Source organism: Helobdella robusta, assembly GCF_000326865.2.
Source record: "Helobdella robusta unplaced genomic scaffold HELROscaffold_17, whole genome shotgun sequence".
Taxonomy (NCBI): Eukaryota; Metazoa; Annelida; class Clitellata; order Rhynchobdellida; family Glossiphoniidae; genus Helobdella; species Helobdella robusta.
Genome location: NW_008703942.1, coordinates 3,474,571 through 3,485,949, shown reverse-complemented (window position 1 = coordinate 3,485,949; position 11,379 = coordinate 3,474,571). Strand labels below are relative to the sequence as shown.

The window sequence follows — 11,379 nt, the reverse complement described above, 5'->3', positions numbered from 1 at the left end:
AGTAGTCAGAGAAGGAAATAGAGAATTTCAGAGAAAAGGGCCAGAAAATGCAAATGCAAATTTAGCAAAAGAGTTTTTAACACGAGTTAAGAAGAAGTGAGAACAAGAAGACGATCGTAAACCGACGCGTTTAGGTTCAATTAATAATTTAGACTGAGACTTATACATAAATGGGCAAATTTTTAAAATTATTCTATATTTTATAGGTAACAAGTGCAAGAGAACAAGATAAGGAGATATATGAGAGAAGAAAGGGGCACGAGCAACTAGACGAGCAGCAGAGTTAAAAGCTTTACTTAAAGGGTATAGTGTAGAATCAGGAAGACCATAGTAGAGCAAGTTACAATAATCAATCTAAGATAAAACTAAGGAAATAACAAGAAGAAGAAAAGTAGGATCGTCAAGAAAAGCCAAAAGTTTCTTTTATTCTACGTAGATGAAAGTAAGAACTTCTAGCAACATTATTAATCTGAGAATAAAGAAACATGCTAGAATCAACGATAAAGCCTAGGATACGAAACTTGTAAGAAACATCAAGTGTTTTAGAATCAGGTAAGATAATAGAAAGAATAGTAATAAGGCGTAATAATTTATTAAAACAAATTAATTCAAATTGAGAAGGATTAAGTTTAAGACACATAGAGTCAGACCAAGCGATAATTGAAGAACGACATGTAGAGAAGAAGTATCGATAGAAGCAGATTCACAGAATAGACAGACACCCTTATTAGATGAATGAGGAAAATAGAGAGGATCGTTTGGAGGTCTAGAGAGTTCGAGAAAGCTGTAACCATCAGGAGTAGCAAGAATATGAGAGGGAGAGTAAGAGTCCTCGTGCCAAGTTTCAGTAAGACAAAAAAAATCAGGTAAAGGGGAAGAGATTATTTTCTGAATATAAAGTGATTTTTATTAATCGATCTTATGTTAATATTAAATAGTGAAAATGTAGAAGTAGGTTGAATAGTGTAATTATTATATCTAGTTATATCAGTTATATTATTTAAATTAATAGAATTATTATTCTTATCATTAGTATTAATTATATTATAGCATAATTTGTTTAATTTATTATGCTCTTGCTATTACTACTGCTTGCTACCAACTGAATTTATTTTTTTATTAGTTGTATTTGAGTTAGATTTATTGCACCTATTATTTAGCCCTAAGATTAATGTAATAGATTCGCCGCCGAGCTATTCTCATTAGAGATAAAGGGGTATTAGAAAGGCTTAAGAGAAAGTCTCTAGAGTAAGACATAATAATATGTCTATTATGATGATGAATTTGAGTGTAAAAATGTATATGTAAGAAACGTAAGATGGCAGAGAAGCTTTTTATTTGGAGCACTAAGAGATTATAGCAAATAATAATTAATGACCAATTATAGATAATTGCATTAAAAATTTACAAATCAACTTTTTTGGTGAGTAAAAAAGAATAGAGTTGTAGTCTTACATGATGAGACTTCTCTGGATTGTGAACCGTTCTAATGTAACAACGCCTGGAGGTATAAATGGAAAACTTAATTGGAAATGCATTTTAGATCATTTGATACTTTAAAGGAAACTTATTTCTGTGTATGACGTTAAGATGAAATTTGCGACAATTCAAAAGTGTTTGGAAAATTTTATTAACTAAAACTAGAAAATTTTTACAAAATATGACGTTGTTGTTATTGGTGAATAATTTTTTCAAAGTTTTTAATAACATTTACATTTAGGGGTGTTATTTTTGTAATTTTTTGCTGTTTTAAATGACAAAATTTGATCATATCGGTAACCCGTGAACGTGTAAGAAAATAAAAAAACAGAATGAAAAGCTGCAAAACAAAAATTAAACGCTATAAAAATTAAGTTTGGTCAAATAGTAAATTTTAGTTGAGGTTAAAAAGATAAATTGTTGAAGAGGAAGATGATGACAACCTAAGGATAAAGATGACGACGACGTGATGACTTCATCTAGATACTTCCACCGCCTTCAAAAGTGTTAATCTACAAATCCATAAAAAGATGTTTGGTCCAAAAGTTTTGCTTTTGCATGCAAATTATTTCAAATAAAAATTTTAATGGGAAATCGCTGGCACAGTTCATAGAATCAGCATCTCTTATTTCGTTACTTTTTCATCGATTTTTTTCTTTGTATTCGCATTTTTCTGTCGGCGTATCTATCCATGCATTCATCCATCCATGCATCTATCCATCCATGCATCCATCCATCAATTCATCCATCTATTCATTCGATTTTATTACAAAATGTTATCTTTAAGGCGGTCCTGCGATCAATCATTATTTTTATTTTCAGCCATCAAACCAACATACAACTAAAAATGAATAATTTGCAGTATCCATCCATCTATTCATTTGTTCATCTATCAATCAATCCAATTATTTAATCATCCATCCATCTTCTAATTCAATCATCCATCCATCTATCAGTTCATTTATTTTTTCATTCATTAAACCTACTAGTAATTCATCTATATTCTATATTAACTCAACAATTACTACATTCACCCATCAACCCATTCAATCCATCTAATAATTCATTCATTCATCCAGACATGCGGCCTACTACATTGAGATGTTGCAATTGATAGTGGACACGAAGAGTTCAAAGGTCATAAAGCAAGAACAGGACAGGTTAAATGGTATTATATCATCAGGTCAGTTGAGTTATATCATCACAGGGTGGTGTAAGATGATGATGATGATGGTGATGATGATCATGATCATGATATGGAATATATGATGATGATGAGAATGATGTTTAGGATTATGATGATAATATGGATACTTACGATCAACAATAGCATCATTTTTGTCATCATCATTATCACAACTCAGCATCCTATCAACCGGATGGACAGATGGAAATAGATTACGCCATTTTTCGGAGGAATATTTTGGGAGCGTTCGTGGAATCGGCAGCCGAGTACATCATGCAGATCATGCAGCGGTCGCCACACGAGGCCGTGTCGCAATTAAAAAATATGATCCGCAATGATGACGACGACGACGACGATGATGATGATGATGATGATAGTGAGGACGACGACGATGATGACGATGGTGTAAGACAAAAAAATGTTGAGGATTTATAGATGAGATAGTGGTGGAGATGGGTAAATAGATGGATAGAAAAATAGATAGATGGATGGATAAATAAAATGATAGATAGTGGATGGATAGATGGATATATATATATATATATATATAGATAGATAGATAGATAGATAGATAGATAGATATTTGTTTGGGGTTTTACAACTGAGCTGCGAATATTAAGGAGGCATAATGATAACAGCGACGATGATGGTGACAGCAATATTTTAATGCTATCAATATTCCAAATTCCAATAGTTGTTTAATGTAAATGTTGTTGTTGCTGTTGTTGTTGACGCTGCTGTTGTTGCTGCTGCTGATGTTGTTGTTATAACTATTCTAATATTTTTAAGGCAATTATTTGAACAAAAATTTTTTGAAAAATTATAGAACTTGAGACCATTGATAGAAAAATTTTAATACATTTTTTTATTTGTCAGTTCGTTTGGAAAATATTCAAAAAACTTTAAAATCTGACAACGGAAATAACAAAATTTTGTCTTAGTGAAAACCATGGGTGAAAACTGATTATAAGCATATATCGGTGATGATGATGTTGTTGTTGTTGCTGCTGCTGGTAATGATGACGATAGCGGTGATGATGATGGTGAAGAGGATAATGATAAAGATGGGGGTGATGATGATGATGAGGGTGGTGAGGATGAAAATTAAATAAATAATAAATAAATAAATAATTAATAAATAAGTTTTAGAGTGAAAGGTTTTACGCATTAAATTTTTGTCTTAAATGTCTTAAATTTTGCGCACTGGAGACAAGCCAGTCAGGTTGCAGTCATTTATTTTGCATACTTTTCTGACCAGATCATAAATTTTAATAAAGATATATATATTATTTGAATAACCTTCTTATAAATTTGTCGAAAAATTAAAAAATGTAGAAAAATATTCCAGTGGACCCGTAAAACTTATGAATACAACGCAGAGAAATATATTTCAATTTTGCAATCTGCCAAAAGCAAAAAATTTATGATTGGTAGTAATTAACATCTGGTTAATTTTAGTAAGTAAATAGAGAAAGTAAAATATAACAGGGAAGTTTTTACACTAACAAGATGATAAATTAAAGTGTAGATGAAAAATTTGATCAAACCTAAAAATTTATTTTTAAACATTTCCATTTTAATTTAGAATTTTCATTTCAAATGAAAATAGGCTGGTCATTCGCATGAAACAATTTAAAAATTTTCAAGCAAGCTGATAATATGAAAACAATTCATAAAAAAAAGCTTCAAACAAAGTAAGGTAACCACTTTTAATGCAATGAAAAACCGCACATAAACATGCGTGAAACGGATGTGAGCGCGTACGTACTGTGAGACATCAGTGGTGGGTGACCTGAGGCTTCTTCATTTTACGATGTTTAAAAGTAACAAAAGATTTCGTTATAATCTATTTTATAAATAATTTATTTGCCGTCAAACTGCGAACATTTGTAAAACTAATCATAGTTGGATTGAGGGCAAGGTCGAACTGACCATGAAACGCGTAAGTAAGTAATAAAATTTGGATTACATTTGAAGCAGAAGGATAAAAAAAATTATTTTCGTTCATATAATGAATCGGGTCACCTAATTATTTCAATGCACGTTAAGTGAATTTAAACCTGCCAGGCCAGGTGGGTAGCAGCTGCTTCAAATCTATCATGCTTATTTACATGAAGCTGCATTAGATTCAATAAATTGAATTGAAGTTGTCCGCCAATAAAAAGCCTTTTCAGATATGTCCGATCTAATATCGTCTTATGCAATACGCGTATTGCCAAGATGAACGACAAATATCAAATTAAAAACAAAATAATTGGGCCAATGAAAGGTTTCTATGAAACAAAAACAAATTAATTGATGACTATTCATTGAACAAAATCTAAGGTCAACAACAACTGTTCAATCAATCATTTGCTTGTTGCATGGAAGGCTCAAATGCGTGTGTCCATCATAATGCTCTGTTCGTAATACTAGAGGTGTGTGTCTCATATAACGCTGTTGTAAAGCGTGGACCTAACATAAACGATCATATTTCATAGATTTCATCTGAAGGTTAGTTTATCGGAGGTTCACTTTGAACAAAAGTTAAAATTTAATTTGATGTCTTCAAACTATGGCAAATTTGGATTTAAGTTTTGTTTCAATTTTTTGAACCATTTACAATTTAACTAAAAACAATTTTAGTAGAGTAGTTAAATTTTTGCATCCTGTGTACCGCAAGAAAATCTAAAAATAATTAATAATCATGACTTTGCATTAGACAAACTTTTCAAAAAATTCAAAATGTGATTATCAATATTTCAATTTGATTTTATATCTCCCATTTCTAAGTGAACATTAAACAGGACACAGGTATGTATTGTCTTGGTAACAAATATATTTTATTGTTTACTTTATACAATGGATCACATTTTGTTTTATAAAATGAACTAACAAACATCAAATAGATTAACAAACATAAAATTGAATTTAAGAATCAAAGCAATCAATTCAGTTTAGTTTGAAATTGAAATCGTCCGATTTTTTTGTAAAAAATTAATTGAAGCACGACATCAGCTAGTAGTAATATACATTAATTACCACAACAATTATTTGCATAGAAAAAATTTCGCATCCAGTTTAGAGCTAATTGAAGAGAAATGAAGCTGGATGAACGAGCAAGCACTCATTCTTGCTGATGAGGAGCCGATGGTTCTAACAGAATGATGCTCTTCGTGCCATGAACGTGATGAGGAAGATGAACATGATGAGCATCACGGTCACATACACCAAGTGGGTGTTGTTTGTTGAGGACATGCTGGGTTTCTTGTGTAGGTAGGTTAATAGGCTTGTTGTTAGTGGTTGTTGTTGTTGTTGCTGCTACTACTGCTTATTTGTTGCAAAGTGAATTTTCATGTTTTTTCAGGCAGATTTATTTTACTATGGCTAATCTTGAATGACAACCCACTGTTTTCATTTATGTTGAGCTTTTTATAGTGTTCCCTTGCTTTGTATTTATTTAATAATTTCCTGAACCACAAAATATTCTGTCAGGGTGATGACCGCAAAAAATCACCACCAATAAATACTAACTTTCATACAAGCGTCGTGAAAATTTCTTTTTTATTATTAACCGGTAATTATTATTTTGCACTTTATTTACTTTATGAGCTTGTTAACCTGAACAGGTCTTACTTATATCAAAAAAATTTCTTATTGTTATGCAGATTAGAAATGGAATAAGTTGGCCTGATTGGTTGTTATGGTTGACTGTCAGTGCTTACTTTAACGTTTATTCACATTTCATCCGCATCATTCATTAAATGCTGATATGAAAATTAATTAAACAACAAAGTCCCATTTTGAGGATGTCCGAAAATTCATCGAAATTATGATGACGAGGCAATGTTTTCTGACTTCATTTTGAATAATTTGATTTGTTCATGATTATTAAATTAGAACAATTATTTATCGAGTTTTTGTTAGTAATTCTAGTTTTATTCCATAGTTTTTGAAATTTGTGCCACATATTTGTTAATTCAAAATAATTTTTAAATGGACTCCTTTACATATAAAAAGTTAATTTGTTGTTAGTTTGCTTGAAGTTGGACACACACATACATCCACACACACATACCCTCACACACATACCCTCACGCACACAACAAACACACACATGGGCGGCGTGATGGCTCAGTGGTTAAAGGCGCCTTGTCCTGCCATTGCAACGACTGGGTTCGAATACAAAGAGATCACCGCCTATCATATGCAATGTGTATGATGCGTGGTTTGCACGCGTATTCATATACGCTGTGTGTGTTTGTCGTTGAAACCTTTGAAGCAAACGCAAAAGTGAGAGAGTAACCTTTAACTTTTAACACACACACACACACACACACACATGCATGCATGCTTTTACTTTGTTAGTATTGATGTTTCAAAAGCACAACTTCATCTCACATTCAAGATATATCACATTACAATACAAATTCTACTCTGCTCAGCTCACTTCCAAATTCTGATTGAACGTCTTGATTGATAATCGGTAATAATTACATAAGTGTAGTACCTCGCTATCCATCTTCCAACTCGCTCCACATCATGTGCGAGTGCGTTTGTGTGAGTGTGTGTGTGTGTGTGTGTCATGATAAATGACTATACAGCATAGAAACAAATGGATGTTCATGTATAAAACGTGCTCATCAATGAATGCGTTAGGGTTGAGTGGAAAGGTCCTGAAGAATGTAGCTAATGTCTGGATAAATTTGTAAATATATATTTATTTAATCTTCATGTATTTATCTTGGGGGTTAATTATATGCTGGTACTGTTTATGCATTGCTGAACGTACGCGTGTTTATGTGTTTGTGTGTGTATGTGTCTATGTGTGTGTGTGTTTGTGTGTGAGTGTGTGTGTGTGTGTCTATGTGAATATTGTGTGTGTGTGTTTGTGTGTGTGTGTTTGTGTGTGTGATTCTAGTAGTAGGGTTAGTTGGTTAATGGTTATAAATAAGCAAAATTATTCTTGTAGGGGTTATAGTTATAGTAAGAATAATAATATTAATAATAATTAATAATAATAATGATAAATGATAATATAAATAATAATAACATAAGTAATAAATTAACAATAATAATAATGATGTGTCATTTATACCTCGCCCACGCATCGCTGCTGAAAAATGACATTGAAATGGTATTAACCACGGAATCCTAGAACAAGGTAGTATGTTCAAGGTATTGTAAATGTTAAATCGCACGTTCTCACACTTCCATGACTGCTTTCCAATGCAAAAGACTCTCTTCCGTCCATCAAACCCTTTCTATATAGCTGACACGTTTGAGTAATCCAGTAAGATCAAAAATACATTAAATAACCGTTGCAATGTATTAGAGAGATAATTAAACCCCTAATGAAAATATCAATAGTTTTTGATAACCATACAACACTGTTCTTGTGTTGGTTGTTGTGTATAAGTTGACTCTGCCACACTACGGCACCATGTTGATTGTGCTGCCATTCTGTGGGATCGACGTTGACTCGAGCCTGGGGGAAGTTCATTCTGTTTCTGCAAACTCGCTTGGCCTATGCTTGTACAACTCGAAATTGTTCATATTTATATTGAAATAATAATAATAATAATAATAGATGACAATTTATATTGAAATAATAATAAGAATAATAATAATAATAATAGATGATAATTTAGCTGGCAACTTACGTGTGTTGGTTTCGTTACATTAATCATTGAAGAAACGACTCACCTATGTTGAATTGGTATTAACCATTCTTCTAACAAAACTTATGATTTGTTAGAATAATAATAATAACAGTAATAATAATAGTAATAATAGTATTTGTGTTAACGGTTATAGGAGTGGTAGTAGTGGTAGTAATGAATACTTTTTACGTTTCAAAATTAACTTCCCATTCCCAAAAGTTAATTTCTAAGCGCGGAGGAAGTCTAAACAAACAAGCAAACAGAAAATCATCAACGGGCTTTTTTATACAAGGCGGGTAATATATTAATATTAATATGATTGGCTTCACTTGGGAAATTGCATGCGCACTTAAATCTTGGCGCCAAACAATCCCGACAACGGCTTAATGAAAAAATAGGATACTAGAATTTTTTTAAATAAAAAATTAAATCGAGGTACAATTTTAAGATTTTTTTGTCGAATTTTGTAATAAATTCATTTTTTTCATAAAAATGTTTTTTTACTCAAATCCGTAAAAAACAAGTCGATTTTTTTTTCATTTTTTTGGTTTTTATATTTTTTCTTTTTCTTCCTATTTTTATCAAATTATTTTTAATTTGTATATGGCAAAATTTTTCTTATTTAGTGTTTATTTATTTATTTATATTCATAATTATTCTTATCTATTTATTATAAATATTAGAAAAATGTTAGTACAATTTATAATAAGTTGCATGTGCGTGCTGTCACGCGTCGGTATTCATTTTTTACAACATTGAAGATATATGTTTATCTTGCAGAATAACGAACATATTTTATGCGAGTCAGGTTTTACTTTTAAGGCAAAACTATAAAACAATCCGCTTACTTCAAAAAATATTTCAAAATTACATGTCTCATAAATTTTAAATTTTTGATGTAAATACTTCTCATCTTGTTGCATTTTGTTTCTTTCTGTTAGTTTCATGAACTTATTCATTAATAGATAGTCCGGCTGTCACATAAATTTTAGCGAACAGCTAACCCACGACTGTTTGCTTACATAAATTAAACATAAAGACAAATATGATTTGTATAAACAAACGTTGTTTTTGGATACATAGAAAACATAAATAAGCCCAAAATACATGTCTGAACATATATATTGTAACTTAATATCAATAAAAATGAGATATACAAATACAATCATTTAGACATACATTTGTATGTAATATACAGGACATATACAAACTAAACAGCAAGACAGAGGGACGAAGTAGGATAAAAAATTTTAAAGCTTCCGACTCCGAATTGGAATTTGTTGAATAAAAATTTAATACAAGACTTTTAACGCATCATAAAACAATGAAACATTCAAGAGTTGAAGATATCAAACTCGATCATATTTAAAGGAGGAAAAAGACCTGGAACATATATCATATCACATCATTTGAGTGAATAATTATTTACATAGATTCATAAACGTACATGTACACAAGCTTACAAGCATATACGAATACGTACACACATCATCATTTCATTTTTTCGTGGCATGTTTGTTTTTTATATGTGAAGGCATTAATGTTTATTCAAGCGAGTTTTTTTATAAGCCTTTATGTGTATTTTTAAGTGTATATGTATATATTATGTATGTAAATGTAACCACATTTATGTATTTATTTCATATCTATGATATTCAATATCTTTGATATATGTTTGATCTTTGTTTGGGTTTCGATAAATGTGCTTCGATAAATGTGCTGCGATAAATATGCTGCACCACGTGATTGACATATTTTATAATTTATTTGATTTATGAGTTTCGTATGAATGAGCCTGTAATTGATTACTGTTTTACAGGTATGTTTTCTTTAATTTATATCTCTGTATTATTTTATATTATTTGATTATATGACATTTAATTTGTTTGAATAAACTGTTTTACAGATTAATAAATCAGGTTTATTTAGAAACAATCTTACAAATCAATTACAAGTTATATTCCAAAAAAAAAAAAAGAGAAAGAAAGAAAGAAAGAGAAGATGTCTTCAGATAAGTTATTTTTTTATATTATAAAAAGAAACGATAATTTCGAATTGACGGCTTTGTCAGAAAATAAATTAGCGTGGTATAATTTGCCCGATGATTATAAAGATTTGGCTGAACATAAAGTTTTATGCTCAAAGCGAGTGATAAAAAATACAATTATGACAATAAAACCGATTAATGGTTACCGCAAAATTGGCATAACGATTGATGACGAATTAAGAAAAGAATATTATGACGAAGACGGCAATTTATGCTTTTTAAACATGCCACTAGAAGAAGCTAATATAAGTAATGAACACGTGGTTGCTGATAAATCAGATGAGAAAAATTTTTTAATCGAAAAAATTAAAGAATTGGAAGCGAAATTAAATTTAGATAATAAATTTAAATTGCATGATGTTGAAAAAAGAGTTTATTTTAGACAAATTTAATAAAAGTCAAAATGTTAACGATTGGCTAGAAAAATTTGAAAACGTGTATAAGACACGAAATATTCGACGCTACCAATATGATAGAAGCACTTCGATTTTTTTAATCGGGTTCAGCAGAAAATTGGTACGACGCAAATATAATAAAAATTGGTTTAACTAATTGGTCAGAATGGAGAGCATCGTTTCTCACAGTATTTGCTGATAAAGGTTGGAAAAAAATAAGAACGGCATACAATTTTAAATATCTAGGCGGTTCACTAATAGATTATGCTTTAGCCAAGGAAAGCTTATGTTTAGAAGCTGAATTAAACGCCACTACGATATCAAGAATAAATATGATCGTCATCGGCTTACCACTAGAAATTCAGAACCAACTTGACCGTGAAGAAATCACAACGATTGAAAAATTGTACAGAGAATTGCGAAGACTCGAGGAAAGCATTCACATAAAACAAAGATTCCGAAACAATTCTTCAGACAAAGAAAATACAATCAAAACAACTGCGTATATACAAAAGAACAATGCAGATACTAAAATTAAGTCAGAAAACCAAAAAGCAAGATATGGAATTCATTCTTTGAATAATGAAACTATAAATAAGTCAAATTTTGCTACATCAGAAAAAAATATTT

At 30.7% G+C, this 11,379-nt stretch overlaps 1 protein-coding gene across 1 annotated transcript; it reads left to right on the top strand.

The window, feature by feature from the left end:
• Positions 1-735: 735 nt before the first annotated feature.
• On the top strand, positions 736-4,791 carry HELRODRAFT_170385 (hypothetical protein; the record flags this gene model as incomplete). Its single annotated transcript, XM_009016189.1, has 5 exons — positions 736-866; positions 2,559-2,662; positions 2,844-2,955; positions 4,571-4,611; positions 4,733-4,791. The coding sequence occupies 5 exons, from the start codon at positions 736-738 to the stop codon at positions 4,789-4,791; spliced, it is 447 nt and encodes a 148-aa protein (XP_009014437.1).
• Between the last annotated feature and the right edge of the window lie 6,588 nt (positions 4,792-11,379).